Source organism: Lithobates pipiens, unplaced genomic scaffold, assembly GCF_037356315.1.
Source record: "Lithobates pipiens isolate NorthernLeopardFrog02 unplaced genomic scaffold, aLitPip1_a1.2 Scaffold_1, whole genome shotgun sequence".
Classification (NCBI taxonomy): domain Eukaryota; kingdom Metazoa; phylum Chordata; class Amphibia; order Anura; family Ranidae; genus Lithobates; species Lithobates pipiens.
In genome coordinates this window covers 113,500,097-113,523,913 of record NW_027507685.1, presented here as the reverse complement: position 1 = coordinate 113,523,913, position 23,817 = coordinate 113,500,097, and the positions used below count along the sequence as shown (strand labels likewise).

The window sequence follows — 23,817 nt, the reverse complement described above, 5'->3', positions numbered from 1 at the left end:
CTTACACTTGTGGTCTTTGGGAACAATTTCCTCCTTACAGATAAAAAGATCAATGGATAGAGGAATCAGGACCTCCTTCCTCCTGGTCGTGATCCCTCTAGCGATATAAAGATCTATATAGAGGAATCAGGACCTCCTTCCTCCTGCTGGTGACCCCTCTAGTGATATAAAGATCTATATAGAGGAATCAGGACCTCCTTCCTCCTGCTGGTGATCCCTCAAGTGATATAAAGATCTATATAAAGGAATCAGGACCTCCTTCCTCCCACTGGTGACCCCTCTAATGATATAAAGATCTATATAGAGGAATCAGGACCTCCTTCCTCCCGCTGGTGACCCCTCTAGTGATATAAAGATCTCTATAGAGAAATTGGGATCTCCTTCCTCCTGCTGGTGACCCCTCTAGTGATATAAAGATCTATATAGAGGAATCAGGACCTCCTTCCTCCTCCTGGTGATCCCTCTAGTGATATAAAGATCTATATAGAGGAATCAGGACCTCCTTCCTCTCGCTGGTGATCCCTCTAATAATATAAAGGTCTATATATTGGAATCTGGACCTCCTTCCTCCCGCTGGTGACCCCTTTAGTGATTTAAAGATCTCTATAGAGAAATTGGGATCTCCCTCCTGCTGGTGACCCCTCTAGTGATATAAAGATCTATATAGAGGAATCGGGACCTCCTTCCTCCTCCTGGTTGTCCCTCTAGTGATATAAAGATCTGTATAGAGGAATCGGGACCTCCTTCCTCCCGTTGGTGACCCCTATAGTGATATAAAGATCTATATACGGGAATCAGGACCTCTTTCCTCCTGCTGGTGATCCCTCGAATAATATAAAGGTCTATATTTTGGAATCGGGACCTCCTTCCTCCCGCTGGTGACCCCTCTAGTGATATAAAGATCTATATAGAGAAATCATGATCTCCTTCCTCCTGCTGGTGACCCCCCCTAGTGATATAAAGATCAATATAGAGGAATCGGGACCTCCTTCCTCCTCCTGGTGATCCCTCTAGTGATATAAAGATCTATAAAGAGGAATCAGGACCTCCTTCCTCCTGCTGGTGACCCCTCTAGTTATATAAATATCTATGTAGAGGAATCAGGACCTCCTTCTTCCTGCTGGTGATCCCTCAAGTGATATAAAGATCTATATAAAGGAATTGGGACCTCCTTCCTCCCGCTGGTGACCCCTCTAGTGATATAAAGATCTATATAGAGGAATCAGGACCTCCTTGCTCCCGCTGGTGACCCTTCTAGCGATATAAAGATCTATATAGAGGAATCAGGACCTCCTTCCTCCCGCTGGTGACCCCTCTAGTGATATAAAGATCTATATAGAGGAATCAGGACCTCCTTCTTCCTGGTGGTTACCCCTCCAGTTGCAATATTCTGAAATAAGTTCCCCCAAAACTTTATCTTCTGTAGCTTTTGCCAACACTGTCCCCCCCATAGTGTTTTCTATGAGTAGGCTGAGTAGAGGGAATCCAAGGACCCCTTTGTTTTCGGTGTATACATTGTTCTTTCCACTTTCTCTCTTTGTTCGCTGACTTAAGTGAGTTTCACTGTAGATATCGTTTTCTTTCTTGCCAACTGGCGGCATTCACGGGGGATTTCGAAACAATCGATGTCCTGTGAATGGGATGCATTCATGTTTGTGAATTCCAGGACACAACGTTATTTTAGAGGCCTTTGTTTAGCTCTCATCTACTTTGCTAATTACGGTGGGGGGTCTCCTGTATCCTCTGTATTGCTGCAGGCAGAAGTGGTCTCCCGGTGTCTCTCATAGTTGGTGGAATTTTCTGAATTCTCTTTTTATTGCTACACTGAGGTGTTTGATCATTTTGCAGTGCTGTAAACGTTTGAGCCAAGGGGGCAATGGATCTCCATGAAGGGAAAAGTGGCACTTTATTTTATTGGAAAAAAAAGCCAATAAACCTTTTTAGCTCTATTACTTTAAATAGTGATACCTCGGAAATCAAGAAGGCTGACGGCAGAGTGACCCATGAAGAGTCTGACCCTTCTTTACACCGAACTCCATTCATATATCAACAACACATTAATGCATCTCTGTAATCATTAATACTGCATTAAATGTAAACAGTGTAAGTACCTGACACATCGATGGGGCACTATTCTTCCCACTGACACCAATAATGGGGCACTATTCCCCCCTCTGACACCAATAATGGGGCACTATTCCCCCCACTGACAGCAATAATGGGGCACTATTCCCCCACTGACAGCAATAATGGGGCACTATTCCTCCCACTGACACCAATGCTGGGGCACTATTCCTCCCACTGACACCAATGCTGGGGCACTATTCCTCCCACTGACACCAATGATGGGGCACTATTCCCCCCACTGACACAATGATGGGGCACTATTCCCCCCACTGACACCAATAATGGGACACTATTCCCCCCACTGACACCAATGATGAGGCACTATTTCCCCCACTGACACCAATAATGGGGCACTATTCCCCCCACTGACACCAATAATGGGGCACTATTCCCCCCACTGACACCAATGATGTGGCACTATTCCTCCCACTGATACCAATTATGGGGCACTATTCCTTCCACTGATACCAATGATGGGGCACTATTCCTTCCACTAATACCAATGATGGGGCAATTTTCCTACGACTAAAATATCGATGGGGCACTATTCTTTCTCACTGACACCAATGACGGGACACAATTCCTCCCACTGACACCAATGATGGGGCATTATTCTTCCCACTGACACCAATGATGGGGCACTCTTGCTCCCACTGACACACACCAATGATGGGGCATTATTCTTACCACTGACACCAATGATGGGGCACTATTCCTCCCACTGATACCAATGATAGGACATTATTGTTCCCACTGACACTAATGATGGGACACTATTCTTTATCACTGACACCAATGATGGGGCACTATTCCTCCCACTGACACCGATGATGGGGCATTATTCCTCCCACTGATACCAATAATGGGGCACTATTCCTCCCACTGATACCAATGATGGGGCACTATTCCCCCCACTGACACCAATTATGGGACACTATTCCTTCCACTGATACCAATGATGGGGCACTGTTCCTCCCACTGACACCAATGATGGGGCACTATTCCTCCCACTAATACCAATCATGGGGTACTATTCTTCCACACAGTGCAGTTCTGTCTGGCAGGAATAATGCCCCATTGGTGGTGTATGTGGGAAGAATAGTGCCCGAATGGCCTTATAAGGGCTGCATCTGGCTCTCAGCCGCAGTTTGGAGACCTCTGATTAATTTGTCCCTCATCCTAGTTTCTCAAATACTTACACTTGTCCATTGTTTCTGCTTTCACAAACACAGCAACTTCTGGGACAACATGTTCACCTGCAGCCTAATATACCCCGCTCACTTTCAGATGCCAAAGTAATCAGATAATCAGTGTTGTTCACTTTACCTGTCAGTGGTCAGAAGGTAATAGCTGATCGGTGCATAGATGGGTATAAATGGGTACAGAAGTTCTGAGTGGACAGTCATGGGCACATGATCGTGTTGTTGAATGGTGTGTGGTTATTTGTTTATGTAGGTTAACCAGAAGTGAGGCTCGCTAAATGTTGAAAGGTTTGACCACACAAGAACTGTTTTCTCATCACTTCTGCTAACAAACAGGACAGCGAAACCACCCAAAGTCCCCGACCCAACGACATCTCCACCAACCACCAGCCTACATTCTGTTGACCTCACTTACACAGGACTTAGAGGTCCTTGGGCCCCATTCAGCTTACACAAATTCTCTCTGATAACGCACACCAGGCAGAAGAAAGGAGGACAAAACCTTTATGTCCCTCCTTCATTCTCCACAGTCCTCACATAATGGATGGGTATCTGTTAAGTCAGGAACAAGGGACATTCCAGGGACTATTTTATGAGGACTAAAGGCTGGGCTACAGATTTCCGGCCCATCACCACGGAAATGTTAACAGCAGAGTGAGAAAAAGTATTGGACAAAGGAGGGGGAAAGATTCCGAAATGTCTCGGAAAGTGCTGGAGGACGGAAGGGGACCAGAACTAAGGATTTGATCTAGTACAGAGGTCTCCAAACCTTCTAAAGCAAGGGCCAGCTTATTGTCCTTCAGACTGTAGGAGGGCCGGGCTATGGCTATTGGGAGAACAAATGCCTGGAGCTTGGTGGTCAGTGAAAGTAAAAACAAATTACTTAGTGCCTGTGGTCAATAGGAGGAGGAGGACTGCACAGTGAGGCTGAGATGAGCATTGTGTTATCTGGAAATGCAATCCAAGTTGCAGAAGATGACCCGGCATGTGCCAGGACGGAGCGGCTGCAGTCTGGCATCTTCCTCCTGGGCACTGGATGACCTCCTCCTGGCACTAGATGTTAGTGAACAGGGGTTGGGGGGGGGGCAATGGTTACAGCTCTCTTTATTGAAGGAATTTCTTTAGAAGGCGAACATGTTCCTCAAAAGTCACCAAAATACCATCTTAATTTCATCTTCACAACTGTCCGATGCATTTAGACGACATGGAGAAATCTTCAGATGATCGCTGAAATGATGGGAAAGTGAAAGCTCAATTCCTCTCAAATTTTATAATGTGGCTGAAATTAGGCAAGAGAAAATCTAGGAATGTCTTGTATGTGGGAAGCCCAATTCACCGGAATATTCTCAGCTGTACGAAGGCTTGTGATAATCAGGTGCGGGTGGTCCTGTTTTGGGTAAATGCACTCACTAATATAGAAGAGGCATGGGAACATTACACCAAACCTTCACCAACAACACATAGGAATCTATATGATTAGATGAGGGGGTCTAGGGTGCAGCTAAAGGAGGTGCAGATGTTTCCTGGTCCAAGGGGGTCCGAAGGCTCGAGTATAAGTATTAGCCCTCCTTGTATACCAGTGGTGTGTATGGACAGCTATCTCCCAATTGTGCATAGGGTTTAAATACGGAAGAGCAAACCTCAAAGCAAATAGTGCCTGCTGTGCTGTCTCTTTAGGTAACACCTAGTGCTCTGAGGGGCCCTTTGACATATATGGAGTGTTTATTTGTTAATGCAAAAAGTGTATATATACAGTATCTCACAAAAGTGAGTACATCCCTCAGTCATATTTGTGTAAATCTTTTCTTCTCTCTTTTCACGTGACAGCACTGAAGAAATGACACTTGTCTACAATGTAAAGTAGTGAGTGTACAGCTTGTATAACAGTGTAAATTTGCTGTCCCCTCAAAATAACTCAACACACAGCCATTAATGTCTAAACCGCTGGCAACAAAAGTCAGTACACCCCTAAGTGAAAATCTCCAAAGTGTCAATATTTGGGCATGGAGGTCGCCAGGGCTTCACAGGTTGCCACTGGAGTCCTCTTCCACTCCTCCATGGCGACATCATGGAGCTGGTGGATGTTAGAGACCTTGCGCTCCTCCACCTTTGGTTTGAGGATGTCCCACAGATGATCAATAGGGTTTAGGTCTGGAAACATGCTTGACCAGTCCATCACCTTTCCCCTCAGCTTCTTTAGCAAGGCAGTGGTAGTCTTGTAGGTGTGTTTGGGGTGGTTATCATGTTGGAATACTGCCCTGCGGCCCAATCTCTGAAGGGAGGGGATCATGCTCTGCTTGAGTATGTCACAGTACATGTTGGCATTCATGGTTCCCTCAATGATCTGTAGCTCCCCAGTGCCGGCAACACTCATGCAGCCCCAGACCATCACACCTCCACCACCATGCTTGACTGTAGACAAGACACACTTGTCTTTGTCTTCCTCACCTGGTTGCCGCCACACACGCTTGTCACCATCTGAACCAAATACGTTTATCTTGGTCTCATCAGACCACAGGATATGGTTCCAGTAATCCATGTCCTTAGATTGCTTGTCTTCAGCAAACTGTTTGTGGACTTTCTTGTGCATCATCTTTAGAAGAGGCTTCCTTCTGGGATGACAGCCATGCAGACCAATTTGATGCAGTGTGCGGAGTATGGTCTGAGCACTGACAGGCTGACCCCCCAGCCCTACAACCTCTGCAGCAATGCTGGCAGCACTATGTCTATTTCCCAAAGACAACCTCTGGATATGACGCTGAGCATGTGACCTCAACTTCTTTGGTGGACCAGGGCAAGGCCTGTTCTGAGTGGAAACTGTCCTGTTATACCGCTGTATGGTCTTGGCCACCGCACTGCAGCTCAGTTTCAGGGTCTTGGCAATCTTCTTATAGCCTAGGCCATCTTTATGTAGAGCGACAATTCTTCTTTTCGGATTCTCTGAGAGTTCTTTGCCATGAGGTGCCATGTTGAACTTTCAGTGACCAGTATGAGAGAGTGAGAGCGATAACACCAAATTTAACACACCTGCTCCCCATTCACACCTGAGACCTTGTAACACTAATGAGTCACATAACACCAGGGAGGAGGGAAAATGGCTAAGTGGGCCCAATTTGGAGATTTTCACTTAGGGGTGTACTGACTTTTGTTGCCAGTGGTTTAGACATTAATGGCTGTGTGTTGAGTTATTTTGAGGGGACAGCAAATTTACACTGTTATACAAGCTGTACATTCACTACTTTACATTGTAGACAAGTGTCATTTCTTCAGTGTTGTCACATGAAAAGACAGAAGAAAAGATTTACACAAATGTCACTGATGGGGTGTACTTACTTTTGTGAGAAACTATATATAATAAAAAAAAAGAAGAAGATGGAAAAACACCCGGGCAACGTCTGCATGACATTTTCCAAGGTGGGCATCCTGAAGGTGGTCTTGGACTTGATGGACTTTTTTTCGACCTCACCCACTATGAAAGGGACACCAGTGGACCATGTTTTTGTAATATGCGCTGGAGATAGCCACCTGTAGTCTCCATTAGGAGCCGTGTGACAGGGGGGCAACCCAGAATTGGCTGACGGGGGCAGAGCGTTGTCACCCTACAGCAGGAAGTGCCTGAACAAGGACAACCGGGGCAGGACCGGCAGGGATTATTTTAACCCGATTGGGTATAATGAATTAGAAGTATAAGGAATCACCACATTCTTCCTGTGTGTGTTGACTTGTGGGACTATTAACGTAAAAGGCATGACGAAAAAGTAGATGGTGACCCGGGATGAGGCCTGAACCAAGATGCCAAAGGTTCATGTATTTGATATACAGTGCCTTGGAAAAGTAATCACCCCCCGTGTTTTGTTGCCTCACAACCTGGATCATTTGAGGATTTGCATCATTTAATTTACAGAACACGCCCACAACTTTGAAGATGTTTTTTTTTTTATATTGTGAAGCAAACAACAAATAGGACAAAATAACAGAAAAAGTCAATGGGCATAACTATTCACCCCCCTGAAGTCAATACCTTGTAGAGCCACTTATCACAGCTCCAAGTCTCTTTGGATAAGTCTCTGAGTCTTGCCACATCTTACCACTGGGATTTTTGCCCATTCCTCCTCCTTGCAAAACTGCTCCAGATCCTTCAAGTTTGGATGGTTTGCGCTTGTGAAAAGCAATCTTTAAATCTGACCACCGATTTTCTATTGGATTGAGGTCTGGGCTTTGACTAGGCCATTCCATCACATTTCCATGTTTGCATCTTAAACCACTCAAGTGTGTCTTTAGCAGTGTGTTTCGGGTCATTGTCCTGCTGGAAGGTGAACCTCCGTCCTAGCCTCAAATCACACACAGAGTGCTACAGGTTTTGCTCAAGAATTTCCCTGTATTTAGCACCATCTTTCCCTCAGCTCCTACCAGTTTCCCAGTCCTGACTGCTGAAAAACATCCCCACAGCATGATGCTGCCACCACCAAGTTTCACAGTGGGGATGGTGTTTTTTGGGTGATGTGATGTGTTGGGTTTGAGCCAGACATAGCGTTTTCTTTGATGGCCAAAAAGTTCAATTTTAGTCTCATCAGACCAGAGCACCTTCCTCCATATGTCAGACCCGAGCACCTTCCTCCATACATCAGAGCAGAGCACCTTCCTCCACACATCAGACCAGAGCACCTTCCCCCATATACATCAGAGCAGAGCACCTTCCTCCGTACATCAGAGCAGAGCACCTTCCTCCGTACATCAGACCAGATCACCCTCCTCCATACATCAGACCAGAGCACCTTCCTCCATACATCAGAGCAGAGCACCTTCCCCCGTACATCAGACCAGATCACCTTCCTCCGTACATCAAACCAGAGCACCTTCCTCCGTACATCAGACCAGATCACCTCCCTCCGTACATCAGATCAGATCACCTTCCTCCGTACATCAGACCAGATCACCTTCCTCCATACATCAGACCAGAGCACCTTCCTCCATACATCAGACCAGAGCACCTTCCTCCATACATCAGAGCAGATCACCTTCCTCCATACATCAGAGCAGATCACCTTCCTCCATACATCAGAGCAGAGCACCTTCCTCCATACATCAGACCAGATCACCTTCCTCCATACATCAGACCAGATCACCTTCCTCCATACATCAGAGCAGATCACCTTCCTCCATACATCAGACCAGAACACCTGCCTCCATACATCAGGCCAGAGCACCTTCCTCCGTACATCAGACCAGAGCACCTGCCTCCATACATCAGGCCAGAGCACCTTCCTCCATACATCAGAGCAGAGCACCCTCCTCCATACATCAGACCAGAGCACCTTCCTCCACACATCAGACCAGATTACCTTCCTCCATACATCAGAGCAGAGCACCCTCCTCCATACATCAGACCAGAGCACCTTCCTCCACACATCAGACCAGATTACCTTCCTCCATACATCAAAGCAGAGCACCTTCCTCCATACATCAGACCAGATCACCTTCCTCCATACATCAGACCAGAGCACCTTCCTCCATACATCAGACCAGATCACCTTCCTCCATACATCAGACCAGAGCACCTTCCTCCATACATCAGACCAGAGCACCTTCCTCCATACATCAGACCAAATCACCTTCCTCCATACATCAGACCAGAGCACCTTCCTCCATACATCAAAGCAGTGCACCTTCCTCCATAGATCAGACCAGATCACCTTCCTCCATACATCAGACCAGAGCACCTTCCTCCATACATCAGACCAGAGCACCTTCCTCCATACATTTTGGGAGTCTCCCACATGCCTTTTTCGCCAACTCAAAATGTGCCATTTTGTTTTTTGCTGAAAGTAATGGCTTTCTTCTGGCTACTCTGCCATGAAGCCCAATTCTATGGAGCATACGGCTTATTGTCGTCCTATGTACAGATACTCCAGTCTCTGCTGCGGAACTCTGCAGCTCCTCCAGGGTCACCTTAGGTCTCTGTGCTGCCTCTCTGATTAAACACTTCAATACCGGGCCATAGTCAAATGACATCCGCAGATGGGATCTCCCATCCTGGGTGGGCGTCATATGACGTCCTCGTCTTCTAGCGGCTCCTGTGGGCCCCCCGAGTGGCCTGCAGCGCAGCGATCGTATATCATATTTGGATATTATTACCATCAGCGCTGGACACCCTCTCTTTTTTCAATCTCATACACAAGTCTTACATTCCCTCAGGAGTCTTTCTGTGGGATGTTTGTGCTTTCTCTGAGCTATATACACTATATGACCAACAGTCTGTAAACACCAGACCCACATGAGTCCGTCGGCATTAATATTTGGTCCCCCACCCTTTCCCCCATGGCCATTCATATAGAAGTTTCTCCCCCTTTGTGGCAATAACATCCTCCATAAGGCTTTCCACAAGTGGGGATGGTGTTTTTTTGGGTGATTCCAATTCATCCCAAAGGTGTTCAGTAGGGATGATGTCAGGGCTCGTGGCAGGACACTGGAGTTCTTACACACTAAACTGGTCACACCATGTCTTTATAGAGTTTCCTCCCATCTCCCCATGGCCATTAATATGGAGTTGCCCCCTTAATGACTTCCTCCACCCTTCTGAGAAGTCTTTCTACAAGATTTTAAAAGGGGATCTGTGGAAATTTGTGCCCATTCATGAGGTCAGGTACTGATGTTGGATGAGACGACCTGGCTCAACATCAATTTTCCAAATCATCCCAAAGGTGCTCAGTAGGGTTGAGGCCAGCACTTTGAGCTTGTTGGATATTTTATTCCAAAAATGTTAGCCATTATTATGGTCTTGGCCTTCCTTTGTGGCTCCAACAGCCACCATTCTTGCCTCACCATCAGCATTCCAATTCATCCCAAATATGTTTAGTAGAATTGAGGTCAGGGCTCTGTGCAGGACACTTGAGTTCCACTACACTCTTCTGGAAAGGCATCCCACAAGATTTTGGAGGGTGTCTGTGGGAATCTGTGCCCGTTCAGCCAAAAGAGCATTTGTAAAGTCAGGTATTAATTTTGGATGAGAAGACCTGGCTCACAACCTAATTCATCCCAAAGGTGCTCATTAGTGTTAAGGTCAGGGCTGTATGCAGTACACTTGAGTTCCTCCATGACCTTGAACCTACTGAACACCTTTGGGATGAGAAGATCTCATCCCAAAGGTGTTCTGTAGGGTTAAGGGCAAGTACTGTTGTTGGATGAGAAGACCAAAGGTACCCCAGGTCTTTCAAGTAGGGTTGAGGTCAGAGCTCTGTGGACATTTGAGTGTCTCCATGACCTTAAACCTACTGAAAACCTTCAGGATGAGAAGGCATGTGAGAAACCAAAAATTGCATTGTATATTTACATGTATGACGGGGTATTAGCTCTAAGAGATGTTCTAACTTTTCAAGTTTTTATACATATCACTCTTTATACTTTTCTAAATAAATATTTTGAAATTGCCTGTATACATCATTTAAACCTGTTGATTCAGTTTTTGCCTTAAAAGTCCACCACACAGGGGATTCTTTATTTTCTTACTTGTAATACTGGATGTGGAACAACCCCCTTTTTGCGCAACAATACTGGCCTCACAACTTCCGCTCATCGGAACCCTCCCCCCCTCCGGCGCCACAATTGGCACCTTTCAGGGGGGAGGGGGGTGCAGATACCTGTACAGTACAGGTATCTGCACCCACTTCCGGGATAGCTCTCTGCGGAAAGGGGCATAGATTACGCCCCTTTCCGCAAGTGCCCGCCCCTTTCCGCAAGTGCCCCGCTGCCTGCTGGGAAACACACATATCCCAGAGGCAGCGGGGACCGTCCTTATTGCGCAGCGCAACTCGCGCATGCGCAGTAGGGAACCGGGAAATGAAGCCGAAAGGCTCCATTTCCTGATTCCCATACCCAAGATGGCGGCGGCAGGACCCGAGAGACGATCTAGAGATCGGCTTCGGGTGCCGACATCGCGGGCGCGCTGGACAGGTAAGTGTCACTATTTTAAAAGTCAGCAGCTGCAGTATTTGTAGCTGCTGGCTTTTAAAAAAAAAAAAAAATGTGGAGTCCCGGCGGACTCCCGCTTTAAGGACAGGTACTGATGTTGGATTAGAAGACCTTATACCAAAGATCTTACAAAAGTAGGGCTGAGGTCAGGATTCACTGCTGGGCACTCAAGTTCCTCCGTGACATCCAAACCTACTGAACGCCTTTGAGATGAGAAGACCTCATACCAAAGGTTTTTAGTAGGGTCAAGGGCAGGTACTGATGGTGGGTGAGAAAATTTTATACTAAAGGTCTTCTAAAAGTAGGGGGAAGGCCAGGGCTCTGTGCAGGACACTGGAGTTCCTCCACACCAAACTGGTCAAACCCTGTCTTTATGGTGCTAGCATAGTACACAGGGGCACAGTCATTCTGAAACAGAAAAGGGTCTTCACCAAACTGTTACCACTAGGTTGGAAGAGCACAATTGTCTACATTGATGATGTAGTATTAACAGTACCCTTCACTGGCGACACCTAAACTCCATCATTTGGAGGTGGTCCATAAACTTTAGTCGTCTACTGTTTTGGCCAATGAGTGGTCTGGTAAGCTTCTATTTAGATGCTTGGGAGGAAAAGCAGCTCCTTCCCAATGGGATTGTCTTCCCCATTGTACATGCTCTGTCCTCCTTGACTTGCTTTGTCTAGAAGATTCCAGGATGAGGTCCTCTCTCCTTCACACAATCTACTTTTGAAGGTTTTATTTTGAGGTCCCTTCATTCTCCTTAAACTCCAGTACCTTCTCTTCTCACCATTTGCTTTGTTTCTTTTTCTGTCTGACACATTGTCACTTTGTGATCTCAGCATTTTTTTAACAGGATCATTGCACGTGATCACATTTTTTCCCTCTACAATGTTTCCCTCATCTTTCCTAGGCTCTCCCCTGTTGTCTCCTCCTACACCCACCCCAATGTTTCCATTTGCTTCCATGTTTTTTCCTGAGTTTCTCCATTTCACTTTATTTTTTGCACTCTCTCCCACACGTTCTGTGGACATTTGCTCATGGTTCCGATTGTTAGTGCCCATCTCTACTTCTATTTCATCTGGAAGGTTGGTTTCTTGGTTATTACTCAGGAGGTTTCCTAAGCTCCCAATGTTTTCCATGCCTTGGACGGTGATCACGGCCAGGCTGTCCCTTTTGTTGGTTGTGGGTAAGTGATGAACAACAGGTAGATGTCTCCTACACACATTTGAGATATTTTTCATGGCACTGATCAGTCTCCTCTGGTAATTTTCACTGGCCAAGAAGTATAAAACAGGGTCAAAGCAGCTGTTTGCACTCGCCAGTGGGCGTGTTATCTTGTAGCTTAGGTTTACAACATTCAGCAATTCACAGCTTGCATCTAAGCGCCGGGCGTAATAGTAGATTGTGCGCGTAATGTGGAAGGGCAAAAAACAAATGATGAACACAGTGAGGACTATGATGATGGTCTTAATGGATTTTCTCTTGTAAGCGGGTAGAGTTTGGCGGATTCCGTTGTCCATTGGCTTCATCAGTTCCCTAGCCATGAGCCCGTAGCAGCCGGCAATCACAAGGCACGGTAGGCCAAACAAGAGACTCATGATGACCGTGCTGTACTCAACATACTCTTCAAAGTCTCCAGGGATTGTGGTGTCATGACATATCGTATCGTTGCCTCTGGGGCTAACTGTAACAAAAGTCAGATAGGGGATCAGGCAGATGCTGACTGAGATCCATACACCCACACAGAACATATGAGCGTACCTCGCGTTCATTCTCTGCAGGGAATAGAGGGGATGGCACACTCCTATGTACCTGTGAATGCTAATGCAGGTGAGGAACAGGATGCTGCAGTAGAGGTTGGTGTAGAACAGGAAGCGCATAGTCTTGCACAAAGCTTCTCCGAATGGCCAGTTGTTCTGATCGGCGTAATAGTAAACCAGGGTGGGCAGTGACAGCAGATACAACGTGTCCGATAAGGCGAGGTTAAACATATAGACCGTAGTGGAGCTCCAGGGTCGCATTTTGGCAATGAAAATCCACATGGCCGTCAGGTTTAGTGGCAGCCCCAGAATGAAGACCGTGCTGTAGGACACCGGCAGCAAAAAGTACTTGAATTCCTCGTTGAAGATGCAAATGTTGTGCGCCTGACCGGTCCCATTCTGAAACGAGGGGTGCGGGAATGAGGGGGTGGTATAGGAATCCATCATTATGTCAAGCACATCTGTGAACTATTCTTTCTTGATGAATGTGGACACATGTGAAGTCTATAAAGGAGACAAAAAACATAATTAACAAGAGTATATGTGTACTGAGAATGTATACTGTACTTTCATGTTATAATAAAAAATGCTGTATTAAAGCATATCTAAAACTAAAACCAATATATTGCAGCTCATTAGTCCTTAGATGTGCTGGCTGCATTAGTCTTCTTTTATTTCTGTCTTTTTTTCACATAGAGATCCTGCCAGTAACTTCCTGTCCTTCCCTTGTGCTTCCTGTCCTTCCCTTGTGCTTCCTGAACTTCCCTTTGCTTCCTGTCCTTCTGTTGTGCTTCCCGTCCTTCCCTTGTGCTTCCTGGCATTCCCTCATGCTTCCTGTTCTTCCCTTGTGCTTCCTGTTCTTCCCTTGTGCTTCCTGTCCTTTCCTTGTGCTTCCTGTTATTCCCTTGTGCTTTCTGTCCTTCCATTACACTTGGTGTACTTCCCTTGTGCTTCCTGACCTTCCCTTGTGCTTCCTGTCCTTCCCTTGTGCTTCCTGCTTTTCCCTTGTGCTTCCTACCCTTCCCTTGCACTTGGTGTACTTCCTTTGTGCTTCCTGTCCTTCCCTTGCACTTGGTGTACTTCCCTTGTGCTTCCTGTCCTGCCCTTGTGCTTCCTGTTCTTCCCTTGTGCTTCTAGGCTTCCCTTGAACTTGGTGTACTTCCCTTGTGCTTCCCGTCCTTCCCTTGTGCTTCCTGTTTTCCCTTGTGGTTCCTGTCTTTCCCTTATGCTTATTGTACTTCCCTTATGCTTCCTGTCCTGCCCTTGTGGTCCCTGTCTTTCCCTTGTGCTTATTGTACTTCCTTTGTGCTCCCTGTTCTTTCTTTGTGCATATTGTATTTCCCTTGTGCTCCTTGTACCTCCCTTTTGATTCATGTTCTTCCCTTGTGCTTATTTTACTTCCTTTGTGCTTATTGTACTTCCCTTGTGCTTTCTGTTCTTCCCTTGTGCTTATTGCACTTCCCTTGTGCTTCCTGTTTTCCTTTGTTGTTCCTGTCTTTCCCTTGTGCTTATTGTACTTCCTTTGTGCCCCCGATTCTTTCTTTGTGCTTATTGTACTTCCCTTGTGCTCCCTGTACCTCCCTTTTACTTACTGTTCTTCCCTTGTGCTTCCTGTTCTTCCCTTGTGCTTATTTTACTTCTTTTGTGCTTATTGTACTTCCCTTGTGCTTTCTGTTCCTCCCTTGTGCTTATTGTACTTCCCTTGTGCTCCCTGTACCTCCCTTTTACTTCCTGTTCTTCCCTTGTGCTTCCTGTTCTTCCCTTGTGCTTATTTTAATTCCCTTGTGCTGATTGTACTTCCCTTGTGCTTCCTGTACTTCCCTTGTGCTTCCTGTTTTCCCTTGTGGTTCCTGTCTTTCCCTTGTGCTTATTGTACTTCCCTTATGCTTCCTGTCTTGCCCTTATGGTTCCTGTCTTTCCCTTGTGCTTATTGTACTTCCTTTGTGCTCCCCGTTCTTTCTTTGTGCTTATTGTATTTCCGTTGTGCTCCCTGTACCTCCCTTTTGCTTCCTGTTCTTCCCTTGTGCTTATTTTACTTCCCTTGTGCTTCCTGTTTTCCCTTGTGCTTCCTGTTTTCCTTTGTGGTTCCTGTCTTTCCCTTGTGCTTATTGTACTTCCCTTATGCTTCCTGTCTTGCCCTTGTGGTTCCTGTATTTCCCTTGTGCTTATTGTACTTCCTTTGTGCTCCCCGTTCTTTCTTTGTGCTTATTGTATTTCCGTTGTGCTCCCTGTACCTCCCTTTTGCTTCCTGTTCTTCCCTTGTGCTTATTTTACTTCCCTTGTGCTTATTGTACTTCCCTTGTGTTTTCTGTTCTTCCCTTGTGCTTAATGTACTTCTGCTGTAATTCCTTGTGCTTATTTTACTTCCCTTGTGCTTCCTGTTTTTCCCTTGTGGTTCCTGTCTTTCCCTTGTGCTTATTGTACTTTCTTTGTGCTTCCTGTTCTTTCTTTGTGCTTATTGTACTTCCCTTGTGCTTCCTGTACCTCCCTTTTGCTTCCTGTTCTTCCCTTGTGCTTATTTTACTTCCCTTGTGCTTCCTGTTTTTCCCTTGTGGTTCCTGTCTTTCCCTTGTGCTTATTGTACTTTCTTTGTGCTTTCTGTTCTTTCTTTGTGCTTATTGTACTTCCCTTGTGCTTCCTGTACCTCCCTTTTGCTTCCTGTTCTTCCCGTGTGCTTATTGTACTTCCCTTGTGCTTCCCGTCCTTCCCTTGCGCTTCCTGTACCTCCCTTGTGCTTCCTGTACCTCCCTTGTGCTTCCTGTACCTCCTTTGTGTTTAGTGTACTTAATACTGTGGATTCATATTTTGTGTTTACTTTCATAGCTCTGTCTTGTATTTTGTCTTTTTTTTTGTAAGGTGGCTAGTCACGTTATGAATAAACTGCAGTTAAAGCCCAACTTGGGCCCTCAGCCTGTGATTGGACAGTAAAGGTAGATCATCACTCTGCTCTCTTCTCCCGTCAGCATGTTCCTAGTCAGCACATTTGCATACAGCACACCTGATTGGTCCACAACCCAGATAGCAAGGATTACTTGCCACAAATTTGTGGCAGTGTTTAATTGTAAGTCTGTTAACTTCCTGCACGCTTTCACTGGTACACTTGCAGAGCACTTGAAGCACAAGTTTTGGTTGACACTTTCCCAATTTGTAGCAAATTTGCTCTGCAAGTCTCTGGCAAGAGCAAAGGTGCAGTGGTGAGTCTACAACAAGAGCTCTACAAGTCTACAGCATGAAAAAATTCAGCCACAGTGCCCCCTGTGGTGGGATGACTATTGCAAAAAATAACCGAACCAGAACTTTGCACAAGACTTGCAGAATGTTTGCATTTCAAAAAAGTTATAAATTGATTTGCATTTTAATTAGTGAAATAAGTATTTGATCCCCTAGCAATCAGCAATATTTATGGCCCCCAGGTGTCTTCTATACAAGTAACAAGCTGAGATTAGGAGCACTCTCTTAAAGGGAGTGCTCCTAATCTCAGCTTGTTACCTGTAAAAAGAAACCTGTCCACAGAAGCAATAAATCAGATTCCAATCTCTCCACCATGGCCAAGACCAAAGAGCTGTCCAAGGATGTCGGGGACAAGATTGTAGTCCTACACAAGGCTGGGATGGGCTACAAGACCATCGCCAAGCAGTTTGGTGAGAGGGTGACAACAGTTGGTGTGATTATTCACAAATGGAAGAAACACAAAATAATGGTCAGTCTCCCTCGGTCTGGGATGCCATACAAGATCTCACCTTGTGGAGGTTCAAAGATCATTACAACGGTGAGGAATCAGCCCAGGACTACATGGGAGAATCTTGTTAATGATCTCAGCTGGGACCATAGTCACCAAGAAAACAATCGGTAACACACTACGCCGTGAAGGTCTGAAATCCTGCAGCCCCCGCAAGGTCCTCCTGCTCAGGAAATCACATGTACAGGTCCATCTGAAGATTACTAATGAACATCTGAATAACTCAGAGAACTGGGGGAAAGTGTTTTGGTCAGAGGAGTCCAAAATCGAGCTCTTTGGCATCAACTCAACTTTCCATGTTTGGAGGAGGAGGATTGCTGCCTATGACCCCAAGAACACCATCCCCCACCTTCATACATGTGGTACCTATGACCCCAAGAACACCATCCCCCACCGTCATAAATGGGGGACCCATGACCCCAAGAATACCATTCCCCACCGTCATACATGGAGGTCCTATGACCCCAAAAACACCATCCCCCACCGTCATACATGGAGGACCTATGACCCCAAGAACACCATCCCCCACTGTCATAAATGGAGGTCCTATGACCCCAAGAACACCATCCCCCCACAGTCATACATGGAGGTCCTATGACCCCAAGACCACCATCCCCCACCGTCATACATGGAGGACCTATGACCCCAAGAACACCATCGCCCACCTTCATACATGGAGGACCTATGACCCCAAGAACACCCTCCCCCACAGTCTTACATGGAGGTCCTATGACCCCAAGAACACCATCCCCCACCGTCATACATGGAGGACCTATGACCCCAAGAACACCATCCCCCACCGTCATACATGGGGGTCCTATGACACCAAAAACACCATCCCCCACTGTCATATATGGAGGACCTATGACCCCAAGAACACCATCCCCCACTTTCATACATGGAGGTGGAGATATTATGCTTTGGGGGTGTTTTTCTGCTAAGGGGATAGGACAAATTCACCTCATCAAGGGGACAGTGGACGGGGCCATGATGTACCATCAAATCTTGGGTGAGAACCTCCTTCCCTCAGTCAGGGCAATGAAAATGGGTCATGGATGATTCTTCCAGCATGACAATGACCCAAAACACATGGCCAAGGCAACAAAGGAGTGGCTCAAGAAGAAGTACATTAAAAAATGCTGACTATGACCCTAAGAACACCATCCCTACAGTCACACACGATGGGGGAAAAATTATGCTTTGGGGCTGTTTCTCTGCTAAAGGTAAAGGCCAACTTTGCCGCATTGAGGGGCCAATGGACGGGACCATGTATTGTAAGATCTTGGATGAGAACCTTCTTCCCTCAACCAGAACACTGAAGATGGGTCGTGGATGAGTCTTCTGGCATGACAATGACCCAAAACATACCGCCAAGGAAACAAAAGTGTCTCAAGAAGAAGCACATTGAGGTCCTGGAGTGGCCTAGCCAGTCTCCAGACCTTAATCCCATAGAAAATATGTGGAGGGAGCGGAAGGTTCGAGTTACCAAACGTCACCCTGGAAACCTTTATGACTTGGAGAGGATCTGCAAAGAGGAAAAAAACCCTCCTGAGATGTGTGCAAACCTCGAGGCCAACTCCAAGAAACGTCTGACCTCTGCAATCGCCAACAAGGGTTTCTCCACCAACTACTAAGTCATGTTTTGCGAAGGGGGTCAAATAATTATTTCACTCATTAAAATGCAAATCAATCTATAACTTTTTTAAATGCGTTTTTCTGGATTTTTTTTTGTTATTCTCTCACTGTTATAATAAACCGACCAATAAAATGATAGACTGATCGTATCTTTGTCACAAAATCAGCCACTGATCAAATACTTTTTCCCCCCCTCACTGTATCTAGCGGGAGTTTAGCTTTATCGGGTGCCGTGAAGACAGCACAGGCCCCATGCTCAGTATTGGTGCCGCTCGGTGCACTGCTTCCCTATTGGACATTTGCAGGGTGGACCCAGCTGTTACTCAGAATCCTGGGCCCGTCGGTCACACAAAAGCCGGCTGGAGACATCTGGAGTCTCTTCCCATTCCTGGTGACTGTTTGTTTAATAATGTTTATAATCCTCATCTCGCAAAAATGTATGAAATATGTGTGAGATCCGAGTAAATGGCCGGGTCAGTGAGATCGTATACCGTGTGACATTTGGGTCTGGGGACCACGGAATGAGAGGCAGCTGGTGAGACAAAAAACACTCCGACCCATCGGCCCCTTCACATAAAGCAGAGCTATATATACTCACCAGAGACTTTATTAGGTACACCTGTACAATTGCTCGGTAATACAAGTTGCTAATCAGCCAATCACATGGCAGCAACTTGATGCATTCAGGCATCTAGACGTGGGGAAGACAACTTGCTGAAGATCAAACCGAGCATCAGAATGTGGAAAAAAGGGGCCCTTGCTTTGGGCACTGGTCCAAAACATTTGGTGGAGGGAGGATTATGGTGTTGGGTTGTTCTTCAGGGGTTGGGCTTGGCCCCTTAGTTCCAGTGAAGGGAACTCTTAAGGCGCCAGCATACCAATACATTTTGGACAATTTCATGCTCCCAATTTTGTGGGAACAGTTTGGGGTGGCCCCTTCCTGTTCCAACATGACCGCCAACCAGTGCACAAAGCAAGGTCCATAAAGACATGGATGAGCGAGTTTGGGGTGGAGGAACATGAGTGGCCTCCACAGAATCCTGACCTCAACCCGATATAACACCTTTGGGATGAGTTAGAGCGGAGACTGTGAGCCAGGCCTTCTTGTCCAACATCAGTGCCTGACCTCACAAATGCTTTTCTGGAAGAATGGTCACACGTTCCCATAGACACCCTCCTAAACCTTGTGGATGGACTTCCCAGAAGAGTTGAAGCTGGTATAGCTGCAAAGGGTGGGCCAACTCAATATTGAACCCTACGGACTAAGACTGGGAGGCCATTAAAGCTCATGTGCATGTAAAGGCAGGTGTCCCAATACTTTTGGTAATGTAGTGCATATTATTTCTATACCAGTTATAGAATAGATAAAATGATACATAGCTTAACAGTTTAGAGTGGCCATTTTCCACCAGGATTCCTCCTGAGGTCTAGGGGTTCCTCCAGAGGTTCTTGGGGTTTCTTCAGAGGCTTTTGATCTTCCTTTCAGAAGTTCTAGGGCTTCCTTCAGAGGTTCTAGGTTTCCCCCAGAGGTTCTAGGGGTTCCTTCAGAGGTTTCTGGGCTTCCTCCAAAAGGTCTAGAGGTTCCTCCAGAGGTTCTAGGGGATTCCTCTAAAGGTTTTAATGGTTCTTCCAGAGCTTCTATTGGTTCCTCCAGAGTTTCTAGGGGTTCCTCTGGAGGTTCTAGTAGTAGTTCCTCCAAATGTTCTAAGGCTTCCATAGGCTGTGACCAGTTATCCCCAGGTTTGATGACTCCCACACAGTTCCTGGGCAATCTCCATTTGGCAGAGCCAGTGGCATGACATCAATGATCTTTTTAGTGTAAAGCCCTGGTGCCCAAGGGCCATATGTGGCCATTTGGTGTATGATGTGTGGCCTTCAGACCTCAGCAGTCTGTAGTGGGGATATTGATTAGGTGAATAGCACTGATCTCTACCAGCCTTGTGTAACATCTTCCCAGTTTCATATTGTCTTCTGCAGTACATCCCCACCCACCAATGTATTGTGTCCTCACTCTCTGATCCTCATTTCCTCTATTAGCTCTGCACTCTCTGACACTCCTCTCAACCATTATATACTGAACAGTGGCTAAGTGGTTAGCACTTCCACCTAGCAGCACTGTAGTCATTGGTTTAAATTCCAACCACAACACTACCTGCCATGGAGTTTGCATGTTCTCCACGTTCGTTTCCTCTCACGCTCTAAAAACAAGCTAGAAGGGTTATTAGCTCCTGTCTACATTGACCCCTAGTATGTATGAATGTGAGTTAGGGCCCTTAGATTGTAAGATCCTTGAGAACAGGGACTGATGTGAATGTACAATATACACTCCCCAGACAATTTATTGGGTCCCACCTTGCTAGTAGCGGGTTGGACCCCCTTTATTATGTCCCCCTTGCTAGTACCGGGTTGGACCCCCTTTGGAGGACAGTGACCTCATTGTCCAGTGGTGAGATGATTGGAGCTTTGTGACATGGTGCATTATCCTGCTGGAAGGGATGGACATGGTCAGCAACAATCCTCAGAGCGGCCCGTCTGCCACCAACAACCACGCCACATTCAAAGTCACCCAGATCCCCTTTCTTCCCCATTCTGATGCTCAGTTTGAACTTCAGAAAGTCATCTTCACCACATTTAGATGCATTTAGGCACTGAGTTGCTGCCGTGTGATTGGCTGATTAGCAATTTGTGTTACAAAGCAATGAAACAAGTGTACCTAATAAAGTGGCCGGTGAGTGTACATGTAAAGCGCTGTGTACATTGATGGTGCTGTATAAGTACCTCAAATAAATGCCATTATGTGTGGCCCCTTGGTCATGTCAGGGGCCCCTTCTGAGGGCCCCTTTTAGCTCATAAATTGACCACCACGGCTCTAGTCCATCACAGGCCACTGATACACTGATATACAAGTCACACCGGGGTCACTGCCGGAGGGAACTTAGGAGAGCCCGGGACTTAACATTTCAGCAAAAAATCTGGAAAAAATAACAATGGTCTTTAGGGGTGCAATGTATCTATGGTCTATCTATGGGCTACATATGGACTATCTATGGTCTATATATATGGGCTATCTATGGGCTATCTATGGTCTATCTATGCGCTATCTATGGTCTTTCTATGGGCTAGCTATGGTCTAGTCCATCTATGGGCTATCTATGGGCTATCTATGGTCTATCTATGCGCTATCTATGGTCTTTCTATGGGCTAGCTATGGTCTAGTCCAGGGATGTGCAATTAGCGGACCTCCAGCTGTTGCAGAACTACAAGTCCCATGAGGCCTAGCAAGACTCTGACAGCCACAAGCATGACACCAGGAGGCAGAGGCATGATGGAAATTGTAGTTTTGCAACAGCTGGAGGTCCACTAATTGCATATCCCTGGTCTAGTCCATCTATGGGCTATCTACGGGCTATCTATGGTCTAGTCTATCTATGGGCTATCTATGGACACTCTATGGTTTATGGTCTATCTATGGTCTGGTCTGATCCCTCCTGTATTGATTCGTATTGTAAGTGTACTTTCTGCCCTCATATTGTAAAGTGCTGCGCAAACTGTTGGCGCTATATAAATCCTGAATAATAATAATAATAATCTATGGGCTATCTATGGTGTATGGTCTATCTATGGTCTAGTCTATCTATGGTCGATCTATGGGCTATCTATGGTCTGTCTATCTATCTATCAAAAAATAAACAAACTTTTCAAAAATAAACACACAAAAAAGGAAAACAAATATAAATATAAACTAAGAAAATAAACAAAACATTTCTAAAAAACACATAATAAAAGGGAAAAAAATCCAAATATAAAACACAAAAAAACACACAAATTAAAAAGAAAAAAATCCAAATATAAACAAAAAATAAAAACTTTTCTAATAAAAAACAAAAACAAAATCCAAATATAAAAGAAAATAAACAAAACATTTCTAAAAAACACAAAATAAAAAGGAAAAAATCCAAATATAAACACAAAAAAATACAAATAAAAAGAAAAATAATCCAAATATAAACTAAAAACAAAAACAAAACTTTTCTAAAAAGAAAAAGAAAAAAAGAAAACAAAATACAAATATAAACTAAGAAAATATATAAAACTTTTCTGAAAAACACAAAAGAAAAGGAAAACAAAAATCCAAATATAAACTAAAAAATAAATAAATAAACTTTTAAGAAAAACACAAAAAAAATACAAATATAAACAGAAAAAGTAAATAAACTTTTATAAAAAATGGAAAAAAAACTATGAATATAAACTCAAAAAATAAACTTTTATAAAATACAGGAAAAAACATGTTTTTTGTAGCAAATTTCACCCCAGTCCGCTCAAAGAGGGAAAGGGAGATTTCCCAGAATATCTGGCGATGGAGAAATCTGCAGTTTTGTAACAAAATTTATTTTTTTGGCAATCAATCCGCTCCCCCTTAATTCTAGTGAGAGCCTTCCCGGAGCTCTCTGATTGGCTCACCTCTGTTATGATCCTTTATTGCCGGAGTCGCGGTGTATGGACCTCTTCGAGGAGAACTCCCCTCCCCCTGCGCTCTGATTTTCGGACTCCTTTTAGTTTTTATTTTGCAACATTTGTAATAATTGATTCTTCTCGAGTTCTTCATGGGTTGTAGATCAGGGAAGTCTCCGCTGAGTCCTCTGTCCTCTGTGCTGGGACATTCTTCTGAGTCTTTCAATGTGATGTCAGCCGGAGGGGGGTAGGTGACGGGGATGACACGGGGGAGGGGACAGAGTGCTGCCTGGACAATGGACAGAGCTACATGGAGGACGATCTACAGATAGAGAGATTGTTCTGTGGGTGGCCCTCCGATCAGCCGATGATTGTTGGGGGATCTCCATCTTCAGGAAGCATAAAATAAAATTCTCTGAAAATTCCCTTTGAGTTTATTTTTGGTTTTTAAGCGTTAATTCACTTTTTTTTGCAAAAGCGAGACGTGTTTTTTATTGTGTATTCTGACCCTGGGGTCGTGACCTCACCTCGGGGCATAGCCCAGATTAACATTGTGTAAGCCGGGGGTCACCAAACTGTAGGGGGATCTTGATGTAAGGGGAGACTTTGATGTGGATCTTGATGTAAGGGGGGGACTCTGATGGGGATCTTGATGTAAGGGAGGACTCTGATGGGGATCTTGATGTAAGGGGGGACTCTGATAGGGATCTTGATGTAAGGGGGGAACTCTGATAGGGATCTTGATGTAAGGGGGGAACTCTGATGGGGATCTTGATGTAAGGGGGACTCTGATGGGGATCTTGATGTAAGGGGGGACTCTGATGGGGATCTTGATGTAAGGGGGACTCTGATGGGGATATGGATGTAAGGGGGGACTCTGATGGGGATCTTGATGTAAGGGGGGACTCTGATGGGGATCTTGATGTAAGGG

The 23,817-nt window shown here is 45.5% G+C and overlaps 1 protein-coding gene across 1 annotated transcript; it reads right to left on the bottom strand.

Moving 5' to 3' along the window:
- Window positions 1-7,247: 7,247 nt before the first annotated feature.
- Window positions 7,248-23,180, bottom strand: P2RY4 (pyrimidinergic receptor P2Y4). Its single transcript, XM_077474342.1, has 2 exons — window positions 22,896-23,180; window positions 7,248-13,561 (listed from the first exon to the last, which is right to left on the bottom strand). The coding sequence occupies exon 2, from the start codon at window positions 13,502-13,504 to the stop codon at window positions 11,891-11,893; it is 1,614 nt and encodes a 537-aa protein (XP_077330468.1). The 5' UTR covers window positions 13,505-13,561; window positions 22,896-23,180; the 3' UTR covers window positions 7,248-11,890.
- Window positions 23,181-23,817: the final 637 nt, after the last annotated feature.

What these genes read in the sequence shown, in the direction of transcription:
- P2RY4 (XM_077474342.1), bottom strand. Translation starts at nt 13,504, where the DNA reads ATGATGGATTCCTATACCACCCCCTCATTCCCGCACCCCTCGTTTCAG.